This window comes from Taeniopygia guttata, chromosome Z (genome assembly GCF_048771995.1).
Source record: "Taeniopygia guttata chromosome Z, bTaeGut7.mat, whole genome shotgun sequence".
NCBI classification, from domain to species: Eukaryota; Metazoa; Chordata; class Aves; order Passeriformes; family Estrildidae; genus Taeniopygia; species Taeniopygia guttata.
The window spans coordinates 76,998,370-77,025,400 of NC_133063.1; the positions used below are offsets into that span (position 1 = coordinate 76,998,370).

At 41.6% G+C, this 27,031-nt stretch overlaps 1 protein-coding gene across 2 annotated transcripts; it reads right to left on the bottom strand.

The window, feature by feature from the left end:
- Window positions 1-3,968: 3,968 nt before the first annotated feature.
- LOC140681911 (uncharacterized) lies at window positions 3,969-24,593 on the bottom strand. 2 transcript variants are annotated; one of them, XM_072922612.1, is made up of 13 exons: window positions 23,591-24,593; window positions 22,160-22,333; window positions 21,540-21,685; window positions 19,902-19,956; window positions 15,399-15,529; window positions 14,065-14,139; window positions 13,460-13,555; window positions 12,804-12,872; window positions 6,550-6,675; window positions 5,971-6,039; window positions 5,103-5,165; window positions 4,785-4,853; window positions 3,969-4,194 (listed from the first exon to the last, which is right to left on the bottom strand). In XM_072922612.1, exons 4-13 carry the CDS (start codon window positions 19,904-19,906, stop codon window positions 4,010-4,012), a joined length of 888 nt encoding a protein of 295 aa, XP_072778713.1. In that variant the 5' UTR covers window positions 19,907-19,956; window positions 21,540-21,685; window positions 22,160-22,333; window positions 23,591-24,593; the 3' UTR covers window positions 3,969-4,009. The 2 variants fall into 2 exon arrangements, with proteins under 2 accessions (XP_072778713.1, XP_072778714.1); XM_072922613.1 differs by lacking the exons at window positions 19,902-19,956; window positions 21,540-21,685; window positions 22,160-22,333; window positions 23,591-24,593 and having other exon boundaries at window positions 4,018-4,194; window positions 15,399-15,531.
- Between the last annotated feature and the right edge of the window lie 2,438 nt (window positions 24,594-27,031).

Sequence of the window (27,031 nt, forward strand, 5' to 3'; positions counted from 1 at the left end):
GCCGGGCTCAGCCTGCGCCTCCCGTTTGCCCGCAGAGAGCAGCGACAGCCCTGCCCCGCCGGCCCGGCCGGAAACTCTCCCGCTGCCGCTGGGGCTGAGCCCGCGCTGCCCGCGGGGCGCTCCGTGGCTCGGGCTGGGACAGTGCATCGGCACCTCGGAGAGACAGGACACGGAATCTGGGCACTCTGCTCTGGGGCCTTACCGACGTTGTTAGCAAACACACAGATTCTTCACTAACGGGAACTGCGTGGGGGCGTTATGATGCATTGTGATTACAGCATATGGTACATTAATGTTTTTATTGCATAGACTGTAATATAAATATACAATATCTAATAACAATAAATTATTTCTAAGTTTTATTTATTTCTTCAATTTTCTCTTCACTTTCCTATTCTTATTCTTCTTATGGTTTATCTTCTTCCAACACTTTACTATTCTTCTTGTTTGCTACTTCTATGTATTTTTATATTCTTATTCCTATTCCTATTCTTCTTCTACATATTTTAAAACTCTTATTCCTATTCCTATTCTTCTTCTTCTACATATGTAAAAATTCTTATTCCTATTATTCTTCTTCTACATATTTTGAAATTCTTACTCCTATTCCTAGTACTCTTCTTCTTCTAAGTATTTCTAAATTCTTATTACTATACTTCTTCTATCTATTCTTAAATCAACATTCTATGTCTTGTCTTTTTAGTCTTCATCTTTGTCTTCTTCCTCTTTGTTGTCTTCTTCATCTTCTTCATCCTATTTGTCGTCATCTTCTTCACTGTCTTCATCTTTGTCTTCTTCCTCTTTGTTGTCTTCTTCATCTTCTTCATCCTATTTGTCGTCATCTTCTTCACTGTCTTCATCTTTGTCTTCTTCCTCTTTGTTGTCTTCTTCATCTTCTTCATCCTATTTGTCGTCATCTTCTTCACTGTCTTCATCATCTTCATCTGCTGAGTCGTCGGTGTCCTCTTTTTCTGTGTCTTTGTCTTCATCTTCTTTGTCTTGGTCTTCTTTGCCGTTGTCCCGGAGGGGTTTGTGCTGAGAGTCTGTTCCAGGAGCCTCTGCTTTGTGCCCAAGAAATGGTTATTGCACCTTCCAGCCCGGGGCCGGGTGTGTGCGGGGCAGGGATGGGGGAGCTTTGGGCTCTTTGGGTGGGCATTTTCCAAGCCTCACTGCCCAGGCCTTCGTGGCTCTGCCTGCTTGGGTTTTGCTTGGCTTGTCTGGCCCATCCAAAGGCTTTTCTCTTCCCAGATTTGGAGGAGCTGCAGCAGCAATCTCTGAGCCCCTCGAGCCGAGCCGAAGAGCTGCTGCTCCGACACAGAGGAGCGGGACTGGCAGGAGCGGTCATCTTCATGTTCTTCCTGTTCTTAACCTTCCTTCTCTTCCTCCTCTTCACCCTTTTCCGTGTCTGTTTTACTCCTCCGTCCGTGGCCTGAGGCAGGGACAGCGGAACAGCCCCCGCAGCGCCCGCAGCGCCCGCCTGAAGCGGGAGGGACGTTTCCTGGGGGCAGCCGGCTGCCCGCGGAGGGCCTGGGCTCTCAGCCGGGCAGGCCAGGGGCTGGGGGGGCTGTGCGGGGCAGGCGCCGGCCCTTGGCTGCACGGCTCCTGTGCCGGGCACTCAGCCCAGGCCTCCTGAGGGACGGGCACTGGGAGCCCCTCTGCCACAAAAACTTTCCTTTTCTGGTCTTTCTTGTCTTCTGGGGGCAGCTCCAGGAGGCTCACATCGTCCCACTCATCGTCCTCGGGGCACAAGGGCTTGGCCAAGATGACGTGCTGGGGCCAGTTCTCCTGCACGAGCCCCGTGTCGCTGTCGTCGCCCCAGCTGGAGAGTCCTGAGGGTCTGCTGCCATTCCCTCTGGACACCTTCTGGCCAAGGTATTCTTCCCAGTCCGAAAGTTCTGCGCAGCTGACGACATCTCCTCCGCACAGCACTTGCTCAGGGTATTCTTCCCAGTCGGAGGGGCCTTGGGAGCTGCTGACTACACCGTGGGGCAGATCTTCCTCTGTGTATTGTTCATAGTAGGACACTTCCTGGGACAGTTCTGGGTCTCCAACCAGGAAAGGCTCCAGGTCATACAAGAATTGCCAGAATTTCATTTCCTCATTGGAGTCGTCCGTCTTCTCCTGCACTGCCAGTCCTGACCCTGCTGCTGCCTCCTCAGCAGCTCCGGACGGGGCAGCAGCTGCCGGCTCGGCCTCCGTGGGACTGCCGGGGAGAGGAGAGGCGCTGGGTAGGGCAGGGGCTGCCTCTGCTGCCACCTCTGTGCCCACGGGGCTGGCAGAGCTGGGCCCCTCTGGGGGAGAAGGCTGGGTGTCCCCCTCCTTCACTGGGCCCACAGGCTTCTCCCCAGAGCTGGAGCTCACATCGTCCTCCTCCTGGGACAGCTCTTGGATGAGCGAGACTGTCCCCTGGGACAGCTCTGGCTCTACTTCTTCTTCCTCTTTGTCACTGTTGGATGACCAGTCGCTGTTCGAAGCCAAGGCCTCCAGGCTCCAGTGCTGTGACAGCACTGGCCCTGCCAGTGCCAACACTGCCCTCTCCAGCTCCTCCCAGAGGTCCTGGGCTCCCAGAGGGGCAGACAAGGGGCTGGGGGTTCTGTGTGGGGCAGGAACCTGGCTCTCTTCCTCAATGTCAAAGTCCCAGTCGCTGTCCGGAGCCAAGGCCTCCAGGCTCCAGTGCTGTGACAGCACTGGCCCTGCCAGCGCCAACACTGCCCTCTCCGGCTCCTCCCAGGGGGCCTGGGCTCCCAGCGGGGCAGATGAGGGGCTTGGGGTGCTGTGTGAGGCAGGCACCGGGCTCCCCTCCTCACTATCAGCATCCCAGTCGCTGTCCGGAGCCAAGGCCTCCAGGCTCCAGTGCTGTGACAGCACTGGCCCTAACAGCGCCAACACTGCGCTGCTGCTGCTCCTTTGGGCACAAAGCGAGGTCCAAAAGAGTCTGTTCAGGGAAAGTAAATTTACTTTCCAGAGTTTACTTTTTCAAAAGAAAAAGTTAAAAAATCCAGGAAATGCAGAGAACTGAAGGGGTTATTGTTGAAAGGAAAGGCTATTTATGAAACGTTAGTGGTTTATAACTGAAAAAAAAAGAAAAAAGCCTTTTGATAAAAGGAGGGAAGGGAAGGTGAGGTGAGGTGAGGTGAGGTGAGGTGAGGTGAGGTGAGGTGAGGTGAGGTGAGGTGAGGTGAGGTGAGGTGAGGTGAGGTGAAGGGAGGTGAGGGAAGGGAAGGGAAGGGAAGGGAAGGGAAGGGAAGGGAAGGGAAGGGAAGGGAAGGGAAGGGAAGGGAAGGGAAGGGAAGGGAAGGGAAGGGAAGGGAAGGGAAGGGAAGGGAAGGGAAGGGAAGGGAAGGGAAGGGAAGGGAAGGGAAGGGAAGGGAAGGGAAGGGAAGGGAAGGGAAGGGAAGGGAAGGGAAGGGAAGGGAAGGGAAGGGAAGGGAAGGGAAGGGAAGGGAAGGGAAGGGAAGGGAAGGGAAGGGAAGGGAAGGGAAGGGAAGGGAAGGGAAGGGAAGGGAAGGGAAGGGAAGGGAAGGGAAGGGAAGGGAAGGGAAGGGAAGGGAAGGGAAGGGAAGGGAAGGGAAGGGAAGGGAAGGGAAGGGAAGGGAAGGGAAGGGAAGGGAAGGGAAGGGAAGGGAAGGGAAGGGAAGGGAAGGGAAGGGAAGGGAAGGGAAGGGAAGGGAAGGGAAGGGAAGGGAAGGGAAGGGAAGGGAAGGGAAGGGAAGGGATGGGATGGTGGGAGAGAAGCTGGAAGGCACAAAGGAAGGAAGGAAATTAAAAATTACAATTAAAAAAAAAATCAAAAAACAAAACACACACCAAACATACACCCCCAAAAAATCCAACCTACCAAGCAAATTAAAACTTAGAATATCTAAGCAAGTGGGGACTAATAAAATAAAAAGATAATAGCATTCATTTTAATCCCTTTGTTTTAATCCCTGTATTAGCTTTCACCATCCACTCTCTCTTCTGAAAAATAGCTCAGAATGTTTGTGTTTGCACTGGTTGTATGGCTCCATTATGCTGACATGTAAATATTGCTGATTTTGCCTACAGAAGCCGTGCAGCATGAAGGGAAATGCTGGCTAGGAACCCACATCCAAGTGACTGAAATTGCTTGAAAAGCAGATTTACCATCACTGTCACCAGCATGTGCAGGAGGTGTTCCGGCTAGTTGGTGTCCAATTCGACCCCAGAAAGATTCTATGAAGAGAAAGTAATTTTCAATCTAAAAATTGTTTTTGTTTTATAGGAATTGCACAGCACTGAAATGGCGTGGTGGCAAGGAAAGGCCATTACAAGTATTGGTTTATAACATAAAGGAAGGAAAAAGTCTTTGGTAAAAAAGAACAATAACAACAACAACACAACAACAAAAATCCCAAAAGAAAAACCCAAAAAAACCAAAGGAAAGAAAGAAATTTAAAATAGTAAAAAAAAAAAAAAAAAAACCAAACCAAAAACATGAAACATGCACCCACCCACAACCATTAGTCTCCAAAATCAAAAGAATCCAAACAACCCACCAACCAAACCCAAATGAAAACCAAATATGTCCAAGCAAATGGAGACCAATAGGAAAAAACCCTATAGTAGTAATTTTATTTCCTGTGTTAGCTTTCCCCATCCTCTTTCTCTTCTGAGAACATCTCACAACTTTGCTGTTAGCACCAGTTTTACTGCTTCATAGTATTTGCAATTAAGGACTATTGTATTTGCCTACAGAAGCTGTGCAGCATGAGGGAGATGCTGCCTAGGAACCCACATCCCAATTGCTTGACAAGCAGACTTACCATCACGAGCATGAGCAGGTGCAGGAGGTGCACGAGCTGCTTGGGATGAAACAGGAAGCCAGAAAGAGTCTGTTCAGTGAAAGTAAAATCACTTCAGAGGAGGTAAATTTTAAAAAGCAAGGAAATGCACAGAACTGGAAGGGTTATGTTTGCAAGAAATGGCATATTCAAAATGTTAGCAGTAGTGTAATTGCTCCATTATGTTTACAATGAAGTATTGTTATATTGTCTGCAGAAGCTCTGTGGCATGAAGGGAGAGGCTGGCTCTGAATGCACATCCAATACTGTGGACAATAATTGCTTGACAAGCACACTTACCATCAGGACCAGGAGTACGAGGTGTAGCAGCTTCTTGGGGTTCAATGCGATGTTGAAAGGAATCTGTTCAGAGAAAGTACATTTACTTCAGTGTCTTAGGGTATCACATAAGATGCAACCCAGAGGTATGTATTCTATTACCATCTACATCAGCTGTTAAGAGAAATGGGGCAGTATTCTTTATCCTCTCCATGACTCATTCCTGACGACTCCTTCCAGAGGCCTGTGTCTGCCAATGGGCCATCAAGGCCTCACTGCATCACCCATAAAATTCCATCATCCCATTGTGAGATGCTCTGCCCAATGGGGAGAGTCAAGCATTTGTACCTGGATATAATCTGAGAGCTGGAACACCAGAACAACCTTACCAACTGGATTTCCAGAGGACAAGAGCTGCATAACTACCTCTGGATCTACAGAGGAAGACCAGACCCTTCTACAGGATCACTACTTCAGCAGAAACACATCTATCACTTCAGCAGGACTGCAGCCACCATTTTATCAGACTGCTACCACCACCCTGACCAACAGGGTGTCAGGTTGTATCCTGACTCTTTAGGCCAGTGTTTTCTGCCTTTATTTTAATTGTCCTATGAAATACTAGTTCTGACTTGGAATCTCGCACTGGTTAGTTTTCAAACTAGGACACAGTACAAGGTACCAGCTGATTTGGGTTCAAAGTGACACCAAAAAGACTCTGATCAGTGAAAGTAAATTTACTTCAGAGGAAGTAATTTAAAAAAAATGGAATGCAAAGAAATGCATTAAGTATTGTTGTATTTGCCTACAGAAACTGTGCAGCATGAAGGGAGATGCTGGCTCTGAACCCATGTCCAACTGACAGCAGTTGCTTGAAATGCGGACTTACCATCAGCAGGAAAAGGAGGAGCAGTGGGTTTACCAGCTGCTCGGAGTGAAAAAAGAGGCTGAAAAGTACCTGTTCACAGAAAGTAAATTTACGTCAAAGAAGGTAAATAAAAAAAAAAAAAAAGGAAATGCAAAGAACTGAAATGGTTATGGTTGAAAGAAAAAACCTTTAAAAAAAGTTAATGGTTTATAACATAATGAAAGGAAAAAGTTTTCAGTTAAAAATATAAACAGAAAGAAGAAATAAAAGAAAAAAATTAAAAACAAAAACCCACCCACCCCCACCACTCCCCAAAACCAAAAAATTCAACCAACCAAGCAAGCAAATCTAAAATAAAATCAAATAAAATCAAAAATATCCAAGCAATTAGGGACCAATAGGAAAAAAAATTACAGTACTCACCATCCCCTTTCTCTTCTGAAAAAAGTATCACAACATTTCTGTTTGCACTAGTTTATTTGCTCCATTACGTTTAAAATCGAGTATTGTATTTGCCTACAGAAGCTGTGCAGCATGGAGGGAGATGCTGCCTAGGAACCCCCATCCAATAGACTATAATTGCTTGAAAAACAGACTTACCATCAGGAGCAGGAGCTGGAGCAGGAGCAGGAGCTGGAGCTGGAGCTGGAGCTGGAGCAGGAGCTGGAGCAGGAGGAGCAATAGGTCTACCAGCTGCTTGGGGTGAAACATGAGGCTGAAAAATAGCTGTTGAGTAAAAGTAAGATTTAAAAACCAAGGAAATGCACAGACTGGAAATGGTTATGGTTGAAAGAAAAGGCTGTCACAAAATGTTAATGGTTTATAGCAGAAAGAAAGGAAAAACACTTTTATTATTAAAAAAAAAAAGAAAGAAAACAATTAAAACACGTAATAAAAGGAAAAAATCAAAAAGCAAACACCCATATACTCACCTCAACCACTCCCCAAAACCAAAAACCTACAAGCAACCAAGCATCCAAAACAAGAAACCAAACTAAAAAAAAATAATAAAAACAAAAACAAAACAACAACAACAACAAAACAACACCACAAGGAAATAGGGGACAATAGGAAAAACAATTCCAGAAATAATTTAAATCCCTGTCTTAGCTTTCATCATCCCCTTTCTCTCCTTTAAAAAGATACACAACATTTCTGTTTTCATTATTTTAATGCTCCATTATGTTTTCAATAATTGTTGTTGTATTTGCCTTTGTATTTGCATCTATACAGGGTGCTTTCAGTGCAACGCTAACCGAAAATATCTGTTCAGAGATATTAAATTTACTTCAGAGGAGGTAAATTTTAAAAAGAAAGTAAATGCACAGAACTGAAATGGTTATATTTACAAGAAAATATGATTAAAAAATATTAATGCTTTATAACATAATGAAAGACATTTTCTATATTTTCTATAACATAGAAAATTACAAAAAATCATTTAAAAAGTCAAAAAACAAAAACCCACCCACCCATCCGCTACTGCTACTCCACAAAACCAAAACCAAAAAAAAAATCCAACCAACCAAAGCAAAACTCAGAAATACCCATGCAAATGGGGGCCAATTAAAAAACCCCACAATATTCACAGAATTCGCAGTATTCATAGAATGACTAGGTTGGAAAAGACCTTAAAGATCATCGAGTCCAACCCATGCCTTAACACGTCAACTAAAACATAGCACTGCGTGCCACATCCAGTCTTCTTTTAAACACATCCAGGGATGGTGACTTCATCACCTCCCTGGGCAGGTCATTACAGAACTTTACCACCCTTTCTATAAAAATATTCTTCCCTATATCCAACCCATATTTCCCTTGGTGCAGCTTGTGACTGTGTCCTCTGGTTCTGTCAGTGCTGCCTGGAGAAAGAGACCAACCCCCACGTAACTATGACCACGTTTCAGGGAGTTGAAGAGAGTAATAAGGTCACCTCTGAGTCTCCTTTTCTCCAGGCCAAGCACCCCCATCTCCCTCAGTCATTCCTCACAGGACTTGTGTTCCAAGCCCCTCACCAGCCTCGTTGCCCTCCTCTGGATGCGCTCAAGCATCTCAATGTCCTTCCCAAACTGAGGGCCCAGAACTGGACACAGCACTCAAGGTGCAGCCTCACCATTGCTGAGTACAGGGGAAGGATAACATCCCTGCTCCTGATGGCCAGGATGCTGTTGGCATCCTGATAGAGGCCAGGATGCCATTGGCCATCTTGGCCATCAGGGCACACTGCTGGCTTATGTTGAGCCAGCTCTCAACACCCCCAGGTCGTTTTCCACCCGAGCCCTGTCCAGTTACACTGTCCCCAGCCTATAACATTGTAGGAGTTATTGTGGCCACAATGCAGGACTTGGCACTTGGACTTATTCAACTTCATCCTCTTGTACTCTGCCCATCCATTCGACCATTCCAGGTCTCTCTGCAGAGCTCTCCTACCCTCCAACAGATTGACACAAACTCCCAGCTTAGTGTCATACACAAACTTACTAATGAAAGACTCAATCCCCTCCTCTATGTCATTAATAAAGATATTAAACAGGACTGGTTCCAGCACAGAGCCCTGAGGGACACCACTGGTGCCTGTCCCCAGCTGGATGCAGCACTGTTCACCACCACTCTTTGGGCCGGCCATCCAGCCAGTTCTGAGCCCAGCACAGAGTGCTCCTGTCCCAGCTGTGGGGGCTGCAGCTTCTCCAGGAGTTTGCTGTGGGAGACAGAGCTGGAGTCCAAATACACAACATCCACAGCCTTTCCTGCATCCATCAAGTGGGTCATTTGGTCATAAAAGGAGATCAGGTTGGTCAGACACAACCTACCCCTCCTAAACCCCTGCTAGCTGTGTCTGACACCCTGGCCATCCTGTAAGCGCTGTGGGATGACACTCAGTGTAAACTGTTCCATCACCTTACCGGGTACTGAGGTCAGGCTAAACGGCCTATAATTAACAGGATCTTCCTTCCCCCCCTTTTTATGAATAGGTGTCACATTGGCCAGCTTCCAGTCATCTAGAACCTTACCAGTGAGCCAGGACTGCTGGTAAATGATAGAGAGTGGCTTCACAAGCTCATCTGCCATCTCTCTCATCACCCTGGGGTGGATCCCATCCAGGCCCATAGATTTATGAACATCCAAGCATCTCAGCAATACTGTGACTGCCTCCTCCTGGATAACAGGGGGCTCATTCTGCTCCCTGACACCATCTACCAACTCAGGAGGACAGTTGTCCTGAAAGCAAGTCTTCCAACTAAAATCTGAGGCAAAGAAGACATTAAGCACTTCTGCCTTCTCCTCATCTGCAGTTACTAAGTTCCCTTCTGCATCTAATAAAGAACAAAGGTTGTTCTTACTCTTCCTTTTACCATTACTGTATTTATAAAACCATTTTTTATCATCCTTTACAAATGTTGCCATTTTAAGTTCAAACAGAGCTTTGGCCTCCCTAACTTTTTTCCTACATACTCTAGGAGTCCCCTTAAATGCCTCCTGAGAAACCTCCTTCCAAAAATAATGCATCACTTTTTTATTCCTAAGCTCCTCCAAAACCTCCTTGCCCATCCAGGTTGGGTGTTTGCCTTGTCGTCTTATCTCTCAGCACACAGGGACAGTCTGTTCCTGTGCCCTCGAGATCTCTGTTTTGAAGCACGCCCACCCTTCCTGAACTCCTTTGTTTTTAAGAACTGCTTCCCAAGGAACTTTCTGAATAAGTCTCCTGAGTAGGCTGAAGTGTGCCCTCTAGAAGTCCAGTGTGAAAGTCATATTAATGTTCCTTCTGATTTCACCAAATAGTGAGAATGCTATAATTTCATGATCACTGTGTCCTAAGCGGCCTCCATTTCCCACCAGCCCATCTCTATTTGCAAATAACAAATCTAACATAGTCCCTTCCCTGGTGGGCTCACCCACCAGCTGTGACAAAAAATTGTCCTCCACAAACTGTAAAAATTCCCTGCACTGCCTTTTTTCAGCTGTATTGAGTTCCCAGCAGATGTCTGGAAGGTTGAAATTGCCAGCAAGAACAATGGCTGATGATCCAGAAACATGCTCAGGTTGCTTGTAGAATGAGTTCTCCACCACTTCTTCCTGACTGGGTGGACAATAACAGACTCACAGTAGGATATCAGTTTTGTTGGCCTTCCCCTTAATTCTTACTCATAGGCAACTTCATCGTCATTAGTTTCAATACCTATGGCATCCAAAGCCTTGCAAATATCAAGGGTTACCCCTCCACCTCTTCCGCCTTTCCTGTCTCTTCTGAAGAACTTGTATCCATCCAGTGCAGAATTCCAGCCATGTGAGTCACCCCACCACACTTCTGTGATGGCAATTACATCATAGCTCTGCTCTTGGACCATGGCCTCCAGCTCTTCTTGTTTATTATCCATGCTGCGTGCAGTAGGTAACAATGCACCTCAGCTGGGCAGCTGATTTCACTCCTATCTCAGGTTTACCAGCCTTGGGCTGGCTTCCAGACAGTCCAATTGCATCCTCTTCCCCCTTCAAACCTTGTTCAAAGTCCTCTCAACAAGTTCTGCCAGTTCACAAGCTAAAAACCTGCTACCCTTACCAGAGAGATGGAGCCCATCTCGTTCCAGTAGAGCAGGTGTTGTAAAAGTTGCCCCATGATCAAAGAATCCAAAATTCTCCTTATGGCAGCAAGGCAGCAACCCTTGAGCCACTTCCTGATAATGTGAGATCTCCTATTCCTTTCACGGTTTCTCACAGCCACCAAAGGGACTGAGGAAAAGACTACCTGTAGCCCTGTACAACTACTTGTCCCAGTGCCCTAAAGCCCCTTTTAATTGCCCTGACACACCTCTTTTCAATCTCATCACTGCCAGCCTGAGGTATCAGTAGTGGGTAATAACCAGAGAGCTGAATCAGCCCAGGAAGTCTCTCAGTGATATCCCATACCCAGGCCCCAGGGAGGCAGCAGACCTCTCTGTGGGGTGGGTCCAGTCGACATGTGGGGGCCTCTGTTCCCCTCAGAAGGAAATCACCCACCATGATTAACCTTCTTTTCTTTTTGATCTTAGAGGTGGTAGTCCTTCTCACAGATTAATCATAACTGGGAGGCTCACTGGGCAGATAATTTTCTTCTAAATCATCTGGCTGATTCTCCAGGCGTTCATACCTATTCTGAAGTGGCACCTGGCTTGGGAGTGAGAGTCAGGAGGAGTTTTTATTATTACCTCCTCGAGTAGGAACCCATTTCCACTCCCCTTCATCTACCAGGTGTCCTTCTATTGCCTAACAGTGAGAGGCACAGGAGTCCTCTGACTCTTGGTGGGCCTCCCTCAAGGATGGAAGGGCTGAACTCTGCCAATCTTTCACTTTCCCTGATGCTCCTTAGTCTTTCAACTTCCTCTCTAAGCTCGGCCACAAGTGAAAGGAGATGATTCACGTGTTCACACCACAAGCAGGTTCCCTCTGCAATGCCCCCTGAAAGCACTGATAAGCTCAAACACTCCACACAGGAATGGGTCTGCACAGACACATCCTTTTTGGAGGGTTCCATCTGGTTACATGCTCTTGTACTAACTACAGTTTTCAATCACGTAAAAACCATTACTACCAGAAACCCCAAACCAACCAACCAACAGAAACACTGCACACAACACACAGTAAATCTGAGAGGCAACAAAAGCTGGAACTCTGCTTGTTCATCTGCCACGCAAACTGCCGTGCCGCTCCCTCAGAGCCTTGCCACGCTCCCGTTTGCCCGCTCTGGGTCGCCGCACTCCCTAGGGGTCTCTTTTAATCAGCCTGCTATTCAGGAACAGAAGAAGTAGTAATTTTAATGCTGGGTTTGCTTTCAGCACCACCATTCTCTTCTAAAAGATGTCTTAGAATATTTCTGTTACCACTAATTTTAATGCTCCAGTATATGTTGACAATTAAAGATTGTGGTATTTGCCTACAGAAGCTGTGCAGTGTGAAGGGAGATGCTGGCTGGGGACCCAAGTGACTGTAATTGTTTGAAAGGCAGATTCCCATCAGGAGCAGGAGGTGCAGCAGCTCCTTTGGGCACAAAGCGAGGTCCAAAAGAGTCTGTTCAGGGAAAGTAAATTTACTTTCCAGAGTTTACTTTTTCAAAAGAAAAAGTTGAAAAAAGCCAGGAAATGCAGAGAACTGAAGAGGTTATGGTTGCAAGGAAAGGCTATTTCAGAAATGTTAGTGGTTTATAACAAAAAGAAAGGAAAAAGCCTTTGGTTAAAAAAAAAAAAAAAAAAGGAAAGAAAGGTAAGTTCTGGGAAGGGAAGGGAACGTAAGTTCTGGGAAGGTAAGTTCGGGAAAGGGGAAGGGGAAGGGGAATGGGAAGGGGAAGGGGAAGGGGAAGGGGAAGGGGAAGGGGAAGGGGAAGGGGAAGGGGAAGGGGACGGGGAAGGGGAAGGGGAAGGGGAAGGGGAAGGGGAAGGGGAAGGGGAAGGGGAAGGGGAAGGGGAAGGGGAAGGGGAAGAGGAAGGGAAGGGAAGGGAAGGGAAGAAATTAAAATTGGCAATAAAAAAAGCAAAAAAGAAACACACACACACCCACCATCAACAATCCCCAAAACAAAAAATTGCAACCTACCAAGCAACTAGAGCTAAATGAAAACGTAGAATATCTAAGCAAATAAGGACTAATAGAAAAAGCCATTACAAAATGTGGCAAGCACTTACAAACAAATTGTGTTAACTTTCACCATTCCCTCTCTTCTGAAAAATGGCTCAGAATTTTTGTGTTTGCACTGGTTGTATTGCTCCATTATGCTGACATGTAAGTATTGCTGATTTTGCCTACAGAAGCCGTGCAGCATGAAGGGAGATGCTGGCTAGGAACCCACATCCAAGTGACTGAAATTGCTTGAAAAGCAGACTTACCGTCTGGAGCAGGAACAGGAGCAGGAGGTGTATCACCAGTTTTGGGTTCAAAGTGACCTTGCAAAGTTTCTGCTTGGAGAAAGTACATTTTAAAAGCAAGGACATGCAGAGTACTGGAATGGTTATAGTTGCAAGGAAAGGGTATTACAAAATGTTAATGGTTTCTAATAGAAAGAATGGAAAAAGCTTTGTTAAAAAAAAACAAAAGGAAAGAGAAGGAAGAGAAGGAAGAGAAGGGGAAGGAGAGAGGGAGGTAGGGAGGGAGGAAAGAAGGGAGGGAAGGAGGGAAGGAGGGAGGAAAACAAAAACAGGAATACAAAAAAAAAAGAACCCAAAACCACACACCCACCCCACAGCAAACACTCCTCATAACCAAAAAATCCAACTCACCAAGCAACCAAAACCAAAGGAAAATTTAAAAATCTAAGCAAAGGGGCTCCAATAGAAAAAATAAATTACTCTAGTAATTTTGATCCCTCTGCTATCATCCAACTTTCTCTTCTGAAAAGTTACAGAACATTTCTGTTAACACTACTTTTATTGCTCCATTATGTTTACACTTAAAATTATTGTTGTATTTGCCTACAGAAGCTGTGCAGTATGAAAGGAGATGCTAGCAAGGAGCCCACGTCCAAGTGACAATAATGGAGACCTACCATCAGCAGCAGGAGCAGCAGGAGCAGCAGGAGCAGCAGGAGGAGGAGGACGTGGCGATCCAGTTGCTTCGGGTTGAAATTGAACTTGCAAAGATTCTGTTTGGAGGAATTAAACTTTAAAAAGCCAGGAAATGCACAGAACTGAAGGGGTTATGGTTGCAAAGAAAGGCCATTACAGAAATGTTAATAGTTTCTAAGAGTAAGAAAGGAAAAAAGACTTCAGTAAAAAATCAAGGGAAAGGAAGGGAAAACAATAATAACAAAAATCAAAAACTGTAAATGAAAATACCCACCCAACCACCACAACAACTACCCAATAACAAAAGATTCAACAAACCAAACCCAAACAAAAACCTAAGCAAATCAGGACCAATAGAGGAAAAAAATTGGTAACACTAGCAATTTTAATCCCTGTTTTATCTTTCACCATCCCCTTTCTCTTCTGAAAAGTCATAGATCATTTCAGTTAGCACTACTTTTATTGCTCCATTATGTGTAAAATCAAGTAATGTTGTATTTACCTATGGAAGCTGAGCAGCATGAAAGGAGATGCTGTCTGGAAAATAACATCTAAGAAACTATAATTTCTTGAAAAGCAGACTTACCATCAGGAGCAGAAGGAGCAGCACCAGCAGGAGGGGAACCAGCTTCTTTGAGGGAAAAGTGAACTTGCAAGGATTCTGTTCAAAAAAAGTAAATGTGAAAAAGCAAGGAAATGGACAGAACTGAAGGGGTTTAGGGCACAAGCACAGGCTGTTACAGAAAAGCTAATGATTTATAACAGAAAGAAAGGAAAACGCTTTGGTAAAAAAAAAAAACAAAGTATAGAAAAAGAAAGAGAAAGAAAAAGAAAGAAAAATAAGGAAAAAGAAGGAAAGAGAAAGAGACAAGGAAAGATAAAAAAGAGAGAAGGAAAGAGGGAGGTAGGGAGGTAGGGAGGTAGGGAGGTAGGGAAGGAGGGAAGGAGGGAAGGAGGGAAGGAAGGAAGGAAGGAAGGAAGGAAGGAAGGAAGGAAGGAAGGAAGGAAGGAAGGAAGGAAGGAAGGAAGGAAGGAAGGAAGGAAGGAAGGAAGGAAGGAAGGAAGGAAGGAAGGAAGGAAGGAAGGAAGGAAGGAAGGAAGGAAGGAAGGAAGGAAGGAAGGAAGGAAGGAAGGAAGGAGGGAAGGAAGGAAGGAAGGAAGGAGGGAAGGAGGGAAGGAGGGAAGGAGGGAAGGAGGGAAGGAGGGAAGGAGGGAAGGAGGGAAGGAGGGAAGGAGGGAAGGAGGGAAGGAGGGAAGGAAGGAAGGAAGGAAGGAAGGAAGGAAGGAAGGAAGGAAGGAAGGAAGGAAGGAAGGAAGGAAGGAAGGAAGGAAGGAAGGAAGGAAGGAAGGAAGGAAGGAAGGAAGGAAGGAAGGAAGGAAGGAAGGAAGGAAGGAAGGAAGGAAGGAAGGAAGGAAGGAAGGAAGGAAGGAAGGAAGGAAGGAAGGAAGGAAGGAAGGAAGGAAGGAAGGAAGGAAGGAAGGAAGGAAGGAAGGAAGGAAGGAAGGAAATATAAAAAAAATCCCCAAACTAACACCCACCCACTCACCACTCCCCAAAACAAAACAAAACAAAAAAACAAACAAACAAAAAAAACCCCAAAAATAACCAAAACAAAAAAACCTAGAATCCAACCAATCAAGCAACAAGTCTGAACTTAAACCAAAAATGCACAATCAAATAGCAACCAGTAGGAAGAAAACTTACAATAGTAATTTCAATCCCTGTATTAGGTTTCACTATCCCCTTTCTCTTTTGAAAATTGTCTCAGAACATTTCTCTTTGCACTAATTTTATTGCTCTCCGTTATCATTACAATCAAGTATTGCTGTATTTGCCTACAGAAGCTGTGCAGCATGAAGGGAGATGCTGTCTGGTAACCCACATCCAAGTGACTGCAATTACTTGAAAAGCAGACTTACCATCAGCAGCAGGAGTAAGAGGCTCAGCAGTTAAGGGTTCAAAGTGAATCTGTGAAGATTCCCTTCCTGATGTTAATGCTTTAACTTTGGAAGCTGCCAATGAGTAGAGATCCATAGTGTCTAAGCACGTGCTTTAAATAAAAGTAGAAGGAATCATTAGTGCCAGGCAAGCTACACTTAAATGCCAAATAGCACACATCCAATTTTTTTACAAAAGACAAAACATTTCTTTTTAGCAAAGAGATCAAATACAGATTGTAAGCCAGGCATAATGTCATCCCAGGACTTAAACATCAAAACATCTAACGCTGGATTTTGTATTTTTTCTAAAATATTGAATATTGATATCATTGAGGAGCAGAGAATGAGTCCACACCCTAGTAAGAAGATGCTTTGATGAGACGTTTTCAAGTATGCAGTACAGCATTGAGCTCTTGATACAATTTTTTCATTTTATTTCAATACAAGACTTAGTGCAGGTTCAATTTCTGTTCACAAAAAATGGCCACACAGTTTCAGGCTAATGTTCACACTTCCAAGATGAGTCAATTGATTAATCCTTCCACTCCACAGGGGGGGAAAAAAAAAATGGTAGTAACAGAAGAAACGTCACAAACCTACAGACCTCTGCAAACAAATAATCTGATTGCACTATAATTGGAAAAATGTAACTATTTCCATGTATGCAGTGGAAGAATGTCCCAATTTTGTTATATTGATTGGATTAATGATAAAATTAGCAGGACAAAAGAGCACAGATGATTTGGCAGTACTGGTAACTTTATATGTATCTCAAGTAGTCTCAACTATTTGTTGAACTTATTGGTCTTCTTTACAATGGTTAATCACATTTTATTTGTGATTATTTTCCCATTCAGATAGTATGACACTGATCTTTTGAATGTAAACTTGTGATACAGACAAAAATCAGCTTATTACCACAAACAGGTTTACAAAGATTTTTGTAGTTTTTTTCTTTCCTTGGTTTCTCATTGCTGATTTTCAGAATAGTTGTTAACACTGCTAAATTCAATCAGGTTATTTCATTGTGGTTTCTAGGAACCAGCAGTGTCAAACCAACCCATATCACATCTTTTGTCATCAGAAAGAATCTACAAAATGTCTTGGTGCTGTGGTTCTAGTTCTGAAAGAGGATTCTTGCAGATTATAAGGCCTTTAATTGAATTGTGCTCACCATAGACTAATTAACGCAGTTCTAGAGGATGTGTCTGCAAACAACTGCACTGCTTTTAATGACAAGTGCTCCTAAAGTGACTCCTAACTCGTTACTTCACTCAAGATTGCAGGATTGCCCTCCATACAGTTTGGCATAAAGTAAAACTAAAATCCATTAGGTGACCTCTGTCTATAAAAGGCAAATTTCATAATAAAACCTCAATAATGAGCTTGGAAAGGAATCAAACAGGAAGTAGAGATGAGGGCAGAAGAGAGAGAGGGAAAAGGTGGAAAGAGAGATGGGGAAAAGGAGAAAGAGGAAAATGGATGGAGAAAAGGAAGTTCACAGTGACACAGACTGTGAGCCATTGGTGCTGTTTGTATATGTCCTGAGTTACCAAGTGCACCTGAGGCTGCCAGGTGAACATGAACTTTACCAGTCTGTCCCAGCAGCGAGCTCCCCAGCATGTACTCTACTATGTTAATTATACCACAAGCACTTTGTGCAAATATGAAATTGGACTTTTTGTATTTCTGATTCTCTTCAGGAGAGAAAGAGGGAACAGGCTGCAGATGCTTCTGCAATCATTCTGAGGTCAAAAAGACTGGGAGTTGGGATGGGATAAAAAGAAAAAAGAAGCTGCATCCACCACCGAATTAGAAAAGCAGGATTTAAAACCTGTGATTGCAACAATGCCTCCTGTGAAAAGATGCCACACATGGAACCTTTTGTGCAGCTCTAAAATGGATCACTGTACTGGGAAAACATTTTTAATTCTACCCTTTGATGGAAAAGTTCATCTGTGCTAATTAAGCCTCATGGGAATCTCAAATTATTGCATATTCCGTATTTCCATCTTTTAGTGCGGAAACACGATAATACATACATAATTTATATCTTTATCAGGCATGTATGCATGCAAGAGAGCAACACTGAGAATTTTACAGCTTAGAATCTATCTTTCTTGAACGTTTGATTTTGTGACCCTGATCCTGCAATTTTATACTACATTAGAACAGAAAATCTAGAACAAATTGTAAGGCATTACTGCAGAAACTTACACACTGTATGAAATACTTATTTTGTCTAAGATCCTTGCAATTTACTCGATTACCTGCTCTTCAGACAGAGAAGTACAATGAAAGAAATATGACTCACTCTGCCTTTTGCTCTCTCATTGGGAAAAAAAATCTGTCTTGACACTAATATATTCTGCACAGCTATAAAGACTAATGGCTAGTTTCTGCAGAAGACATCAAACTTAAAAACAATGAGGAGACATTGCACTGAATCCACTGAATCTATGTTTAGAGCCAAAACTATGGTACATTTTCTGTTAATTTATCTTTTTTCCTACTTATTCTTTTGTCTTAACAAAATCAGTATTTATATATAATATTAATTATATTTATAATAAATTAATATAACAAATATAATTATTATATTTATGTAGAAGCTACATGAGCAAAATAGCTTCTATATTAAACATTCTAAATATCAGGTTTTTTAAATGAGGACTGCTCAAAACTCCATAATTTATTCTAGAACTGTGGGTTGAAAAAAATCTGGTACTGACCAAAATGGAGTATGAAAATCTTGTATTTTTTATTTAGTTGGTTTTGTTTGTTTGTGGGAACCTTACTTGGTTTTAGTTTTGTTTGTGTTTTATTTTTTTTCTTTTTTAATTAGTCTTGTGTATATTAATGGGAAAAAAAAGAGGGAGATAGAGGGATATTAATTTTCAGGTACATATACTTCTGTCCATGTTTATATTCCCATCAGTTATTTGACGCTGAACTGCAAAATTAAAAGTTACCATCATCTCTGAAATACCATGTGCAAGAGTATACATGGACATTGTTTTTCTGCTGTTGACTGTAATCGTTTTGAAGCTTTTTGCTCTCCACATGCTCAGAGCAGTCTATCTGCCTGTTGTGTCTCAGATGCCAAAAATGAAAGAAAATTAAAACAGAAAAAATGAAACAGGATTGGTTTTAGACTCTAACCTGGAACGACAAAGCCTCTGGCTTGCCCCTCACTGCTTCCTCTGAAAGGGTCTCCAGCTGCAGGCTGGGGAGCGGCGTGGCTGCTGCAGCACCTGCCACGGCCTCCTCTTTGGCCTAAAGGGCAAAAAAACCCAGTACCAGTGGTAATTCTCCTTCAGACACACCAGCTGGGATGAACTGGGTCCCCTTGAGCCCATTGAGTAGACTTGCATTGATCACCGGACCTAACATCCATGAATAAAGTACAAATGATTGAATTTTCATTGCAAATAAATCTCTAATTCACAGTGCTGGGAGAGAATGCTACCAAGAAAATAAAAAAAGCACCTTGCCCTGGTCAGAAAAGAGAACGGCCAAGGACATGGCACATATGTACTACTGTGAAAACACGGCAGTTGCTGCATGACATTCACTTCCAAAGTCTGAAAGAAGCCAGTATGAAGCTGGTGGTGGCCCAAAGAAAATTTTCTATCAGCACAGTTTGCTGTAGGTGATAAATGCAGTTTAGGTTCTGTCATTTTCTATGAGCATTAAAGGAAAGAGACTTGAAAAAGATATCTGAAAATATAATTAACAACAGTTTTGGTGAACGCAGAAACTAAAATAGAGAAGAGAATCCCATGTTGCTAGGAATTAAAGATGTAGTAAGGGAAATCAACACTCCAAGGTAATGAAAACACTTCTTTTGCTCTATGCTGCTCTAGATTAAAAAGTTATGAAACCATCTGCCTTTAGAGCTAGAGTTGAAAATAGTCCTTTCTCCTAAATAATTAATATGTACATCTTTATTAGACCTTCAAATAGTCCTATAACAGGGCACAATTGTACAAGTCAGAAGGAAAATTTGAGATTACTATTAAGTTTAAAATATGATTTAAAAAAATACCACAGAAGTTTCTGACCAAAGATTATGATTTCCTGCCTTTTCTTTTCCTATTTATGATGTTTCATAAGCTAAAGGAGCAGACAAAGTCAAATATGGCCACCAAGTATGTGACCTCTCATTATTCAGTAGAGGATTAACCATAAAATTTGTGTGTTCCATTAGTCTTCACTTGTCAACCAGAAATAATGCTCAGTGAGGGAAGGAAAGTGGATTTTGGCATAACTTCTACATTTAGAACAAGTTGTGTGTGTACTACAAACCTGCATTTTATTTCACTGTGGTTTATTAAGATGGAAGAAGTTTAGCAGGGAAACTTCAACACTAAGAAAAGGAAGTTGCTTTGCAACAACTTCTCTCTTCCCCTGAGAAGAAGCAGTTCTAAGGCTTTGGCATGTTTGGAAACACAAATCAGAGGGAACAGTTCCAATTCTTACCTCATTCAGGGCATCTTCCACAGCTTTCATATGATTGATGAGCAACTCTTTGTCTCTATTATACAAGAAAAAACAAAACAAAACAAAATAATGGAGTAACTTTATGGAACTGATGCTCTGCCAATGTAGAAATTAATCTTCTGCTACTTTATGGAGGTCATGTCTTGTAAAATAATTGTTGATTATTATAACAGTTATAAACTGTTCAGATTTTCTCTCTTTTTCATATCTCCAATGCAAGCCCTAAAAATAGTTAAGGTACCACTATTTGGTTCATTTCCATATGAAAGATGATTCTGTTGAGGATAAGCAATTCAAGTAGATGTAATTATAGGTCTATCAATGAACAAGTATTATGGCTTGGATATAGAGGTCATAAAAAGTCTCTAGCAGGGTGGTATTATATTCTTGTATTGGAAAACACAGACAGATTCTGTTTATTTCATCTGCTTTGCTTATATGTTCCAAAAGGAGAAAAAAACCCTATTTGTTGTGAAGAGTTGCTATAATAATGAAGAGAAGGGTAGCTTTCTTGGTTGACATTCAGCTGCTCTATACAGGGAAAAAATGCCAATTTTAAAGTCACTTTTCATTAAAATAACCTTTACTGGATATATGTATGGCCACAAGGAATGCTCTTTACTGAAATGCCCAAAATAGATCGGGGCAGGATGAAAACGGAATGCTTTCTAGAACAAGTCTTTTGCAGGTGACACTTGATTGATCAAATCCTACCATCATTTGGTATGATTTGATAATTTTAATTAGCTTGTTAAACATTTCATTGAGGACTATGCAAATTGCATTATATCTCTGGTGCATAAAACCCTTAAAGCTTCTCAGATGTTGCTCTTCAGGGGTTGAATAATCCCAGGTATGATGAGAAATTTTAATTAACTAATTTTTTTTAGATCCTAGCCATGGAACAACAACATTCATAATACATATTTCATGCTATGATAAGTATTAGAAAACAAAATCTGCAAAGATTTAATTTTTCACATGGTGTAAAAATAGCTTAGCAATAACCTCCTTCAAGTCAAGGGGGCTCCTTTTGACTTTTCAAGACCTGTGCCTGAGCCTTTCCCTTCACTCAGGGTTGTTGTGTAGTGGTGTGGGGATTAGGGCTAAATCCAAAACTCCCTAAAATCAGAACAAAGATCTATCTTGTACCACAGGAAAGGCTAGGTCCAAAATGGGTTTCAGTACCTTTGGTGGCAAAGACCTGTCCCCTATCTGATGCTTCTGTATTCACTATAAATAAATTGTATCTGTCTACAAAAAGATGGTGTGGAAACACAGAGAACAAGCAATCATTTCCTAAGTAAACAAAACTTTAAGGATCTGCCAAAGAGATGTTGTCAGAGCAGTAAGATAGAACAGGTATTTTGTTTGCTAGTTATTTCAGCACCCAGAATTTGGAGCACTATTATGGGATAACTGCATAAAATGTATGACCTAGTATTTTGAACTAACACTTTTGTTTTTAGAAGACTATCCCTGAATTTAAAAATAAAAGAGACATATGTACTTTTCTCTTCTAACCTTACACTGTACAGGGCTAAAACCCTGCCCATGGAAGTAGGAATTTAAATTTTTATTTACTTTAAGTGACATCCCCCAGGCCCCTGTGCTCACTTTACTCCCAGTTTGAGGGCAGGTTCTGCCTCCTCAAGAGTCTCCTGAAGCTGCTGCTGGTCCTGCTCCGTGTCTTCCTGGAGTCTTTTCTGGTGATACAGAACCTGGTCTCTGCTCCTCAGCTGCTCCATTGTGTTAGAGAGGTTCTGCCACAGCAGACAGAGAGCAGAGTTACTCTTTAGCCCAAATAAACTTCACTTTATGCCACTGGCTACTGACCAACGTGGAAGACAAATTGATTGCGAAGTAGATTTGGACCACTGCATACTAAGGTTTTATGAATTTCCTAGAAAAAGCATTACTGATTCAGAAATCCCTAGTTTTTAGTATATTTGCTATGTATAAATGTGTTTTAGAAAACAAAATTATTGTAGGCAAAAACCCCCAAAACAAACCCCCCTTGAAGTATTTTCCTTAAATCGTTAAAAATAAAACATAGATAGCTTTAAAAAAAATTTAAAAGGAGTCTTTGAAGTGTTGTCTCAGTAGCCTAAAATTCCATCAGACTGAGTAGCGTGTGTGTATTTACTCCTGTTGCTTTATTTTCACAAGGACTATACTATTTGGCTTATTTAACAAAAGGTAAAATTCTGTTGACTGTTCCAGAAGAATAGGCTTACCAGCAGAGATACATTAGCGGCTTGGCTTCTATCTGGGCTGGCAAATGAGTGCAATTCCAGTCTATTACTCAGCTCCTGAAGCCGTCGCTGGTGTTCTTGTAAAAGCAATCTTGCCTCCTGCTCACGCTGCAAAGCATTATCTAACTCCTCATGTATATTGTCTTGGTTGATTTTCTGGAGAGAAAAACAAGTTGTGCCTGATTCTGTAACTATATTCAGTGGTTTCCCTACCACTGAGTGAGTTCCACTTGCAAACATACCAAATTCTAAAACAAATGCATGCTTAGGATTAGTATTGAGGGTTTTTTAACATGAAGACAGATCACTGAACAGTAAGACGGAAGACCAGTTAATTACTGTATTTTTTATAAAGAACATTCATGTAAAGTCTTGGCATTCATTATTCTATTCAAATTAGGACCCTAGGATGCAAAACCTCAATATTTAGAAGGAAAAATATGCAGATCAATGATCAAAATTTTAGTGGATAGCTTATTAATCCTTGTAAACACCTTTGTGGATTGTTCTTCTCCTCCAAAAACTGTTCCAGAAAGAAGAAATAATTCTTCAAGGAAAATCATTATCTGCATTTCAACTACAATCTAAAATGTGATAGTAAAATGTGATAAAATTTTCATCTAATTGTCCCAAAGCACTAAGGGAATAAAACCTGTTGAGAACAGAACTGAAGATGATTAGATATTTTGGAGTGAAAAAGAAAATACATTTTATTAGATAGGAACAGGAAGGACAATAAGTGAGACATCATCTAGAGCATATTATCTGCTTGGAACTGTTTGGATTAGGACACATTGCCAGGTTCTACAACTAGGCTTCAGGTTAGGGAACCCACAGTGTTTCAGTAAGGTAATCAGCAACAGTAAAAGACTCAGGAGAATTTTGTGCATTTGTGTTACTGAGAACGTAGGAAAAGGCTTTTTTCCCCTACCATAAAGTTACTTCTTCAGAGAAACAGACCTACTAAAATTTGTATTGTATTTATTATAACATTCATCAACATCCATACAGAGTTTAAACTGCTATATTTATATTTAATGAACCTCTCATAAACATTCTTATTGAATACCCTCATTCCAGCTGACTTTACTCTGTTGAAGTGAAATCTTCTTTTAGGATACATAAATCATCACAACATTTCCAACAAAAGGGAGAACCTAAACTGATGAACACCAAACTGCATTTTATACAGGATACCTCCTTCTACAAATCAAAAGGAAACTCCAGTGGAAAAGGGGTCTTTCTAAATACATCTGTCTTCTAGTTTAGAGATATTTACAAGGCAAGGTTTCTGCAAAATTCTGTTGAAAGTAAATCAATTTTATGCTTGTTTTCGAAAAGGACACAAATCAAAAATGTGTAGAAAGGAGAATCTCTTTTAAGCAAGAGAGCCTCCAAATCAAATGTACTTACATGCTGAAGTTCATTTAATTGCTCTTGCAGTCTGTGGGCCTTTTCAGCATCTTTTTGCATCTCACTGAAAGCCCATCTGCATTCTGCAAGCTGCAGGTGCAGTGAGCGGGACTCTATCTCTGCTGCATGAAGCCTTTGTGAAAATTCCAATATTTCTTGCTGCAAGACTGCTATGTTTCTCTGTCAGCAAACAAAAACAAGTTGATGGGCTATAAAATCTGCTATGTCAGCAATAAAATAAATCATATTTAAGACCCAAGAAAATGAAGACAAAACTATCATTTTTTCCTCCACCTCTAAAAGACATACACAAGGGCAAAAGTTTGAACCTGTCACCTGCCAACCCTAGCAAGGGCTACTACAAATTCTGTTTACATAGAAGTACTATTTTCACCTAAAGTCTCCAATAAAAGATTGTTGGAGAAAGAATTTATCCTTTCATTTTGGTTAAAGGGAAGAAGGTTATCTTAACTGAAAGAAAGGATAGTAAACATGAGAAAGTAGAAAACCATAATAAAAAGCATCCTTAACATTTACATCAAACAAAAAGCAAACTTGTTCTTATAAGCTAATGTAGATCTGATAGACCTTTGAGGATATTAACTCAATTTATTGAAAACAGCATGCTCAAAGAAAAAAGTGCCTGAAACTGCACTTTTATACCAATTTAGTATTTAGCCTTCTGGAAAATGCACCACCTTGTCTTTCTCCTGCTAGTTCCCTTTATTCACATAAATTATCCCTCTTCTAATATCCTTTTTTTCTGTGACAAAATTGTGGGGATTCTGAAACTAGAGATTAATAAAGAACCAGGGATGGCAGCAATGCAGATGAACCAAGGAAGCCTTTATCAGTTTTCACTGTAAATAAACTCCAGAAACACTCTCCAGCCTTCTGCTTCCATGGCTATAAAATATATATAAAATATCCTATCAGGTGTTAAAGAAAATGAATCTGTTCCAACAGTACAGAGATGTGATCATTCAGAGAATGTAGAAGACGGTTATTATTTTACCCTGCAATAAAATTACTCCTTCAGGGAAACAGCCCCACTAAAATTTGTATTGACTAGGTCAGGATATAACCTCTCATCAAAGGTGTGTATCATAATATTCAGAAATATCTCTTCAGAGCTACGATCCAGAATAGTTTAGATAAAATCATAAAAATAGAAATTATATGACCACCCTTACTTACTTATTTTTAATATATTTCTGCTACAACAATACAGTGTTAAAATTACCTTGTGTGCTCAGAACATCCTCCAGTTCAGAGACGGAGCTGATTATTGCAGTATAGAGGTTAGAGCTAGTCAACCAATCAAGTGCTTCAATACAGTCAACTCCTTCCTCTTCAAAACCTGGGAAACAGAATTGCAGCTATCAGGATAAGTGGATCACTAAGATACGGCACACTCCAGCTCTTTCAGAAATTAACCAAAAATAAGCATAGAAACAACAAATTAGTCAAGACAATTTAGACCATTTTAAGCATGCTTCCAGAATTACTAAAAAAAACCAGTAGATTAATCTTCTAATTTGCAAAACATTTATGATATACCATTTGTCCTTGCAGAGGGAAGTATAAACTGATCTGGCAACAGAAAGGGGCAAGTAGACATAGCCTCTAAAGAAAAATTCAAAATCCTATGCTAATATTTTACTTTAATAAAAACGCCATTTTTGTGGGTTTTATTAGGAAATAAATATTAAAAATTATTTTAAAAAGAAAAGGAAATACCTTTTCTAAAAAAAAAAAAAAAGAAAAGGTGATGGTTAATAATTTAGGAACATTGCAAGATATTTACCACAGAGAAGATGCTGTAGCACCTAGTTCTGAAATTCATAACACAAATATCAAAAATACCAGATAGTGTTAAATTCATGTGCATAATTGCAATTTTACCTGCAATGCTTAACATAAAACTCGGCATTTCCTCTTAGAGTGAAATACATTTGTCAAGCAACATAAAAAACATAAATAATATTTGTCCAAATATCATTAACTATGTCTTTATGTCCCAGCAATAATAATAATCTTGCTCTTTGTTATTCCTTAACCATATAATTTGTCATGAGAACATTTCACTTACGTGACACATGCCTGCCTCTGGATTCTCCCACACAAACTTGAATTCCAGTGCATCCTCTGGAGCCATCTGTCCAGACGAAAAAGGTGCCAGAATATCGGGCCAGAGCCCTCAGCCTGTGAGCGGCCAGAACTGCAATCACAGCTCTTCGGAAGACGTAAATCAGGTGCTTGGCTCTTCTCTGCCCCAGCCTGCCTTCAACTTGGCTGTTTCCCACATTAGTAGGGAGAGCATAAAGGAGGCTGATGATCTTCTGGTTCAATAATTTGTGCTGGTTCACCTGTTCCTGGAGAATGTCTCTTTGGCAAGACACAGAGCACAGTCTGCCGTAGAGAGGACACAGGGCCCCTGACAGCAGTGCACAGGCTGCCAGCAGGGATAAGCGTGCTTTGTGAGCATTTGATAATGTGTTTGTCATGGAATTGTTTTCGTGGGCCAGTTTCTCACGGATTTGTTCGAGGCCATACAGTTTTTGCCTGGTTTTCTGCACTGTTTCTTCACATTCCTGCAACAGAAACAAACCAAAAACTAAAAGGAAGAAATATTAACTAGATGGTTTTTACCTAGACAAGAGCAAAAAGAAAATTCTTCGTTTTGCCATTCCAAAAATGTATTACAGGAGTAAAAAAATTGTAGTAATGGTGGGGATGAAAGTATCTCCTTCTAGTAAACTATTACAGAATCAGATATATGAAACCAAAGCAATGATAGGAGGGAAATTTACAGGATCATCAACTGCAAATTGGACTCCTGATTTCTAAGAACAATCCACCAATACAGTGACAGCTCACAGAAGGTCCAACACCGCTTCTCTGCCCACAATACAGTTTTATGAGTTGACTTAACACTAGTAGTAACATCCTCCAATTTCAGGGAGAGCACTGCTCTACCAAGCAGAAAGCCAGTGTAAGTGAGAGAAAAAAGGTAAGGAAGGCTGGAACGTGACGCTAGACAGATTAAATTTTTCAGCATGTAAAGACTTCCAGTCCTGAAATCTGCATCAACTAAAACATTATTCTATGAAGTAAGTTGCAGCAACTCACAAATAACAAGGGACATCTATTCCCTTTATTCACAATGCTTTTAATTGAAACAGGTGTGAAGGAATGTGATGGTAAAGACAGGAAGTGGTGGTTGTGGAATAACAGGTAACATTTTGGGTTGCAAATAACTCATCTAACAAGCAGTGGCAGTTTCACACTTTAAAACCACTTCTCACTGTAGTATCATGTCCTGGTTTAGGGCAAATGTGGGAGAAAACCTCTGGAAGGAGCTCCAGAAAGAAAACCCCCACGGCCCCTTGCCCCCACCGGGTTTGGGAAGAATTTCCTTGGAGAGAAGTGGGAAAAAAA

Bases quoted from the DNA above. Each gene is read 5' to 3' on its own strand.
- LOC140681911 (XM_072922612.1), bottom strand. The intron at 12,873-13,459 runs GTAGGTCTCCAT...TTCTCCAAGCAG, and splicing joins TGCTGCTCCTGCTGCTGATG to AAACTTTGCAAGGTCACTTT. The intron at 5,166-5,970 runs GTAAGTCCGCAT...TTCTCTGAACAG, and splicing joins TCCTCCTTTTCCTGCTGATG to ATTCCTTTCAACATCGCATT.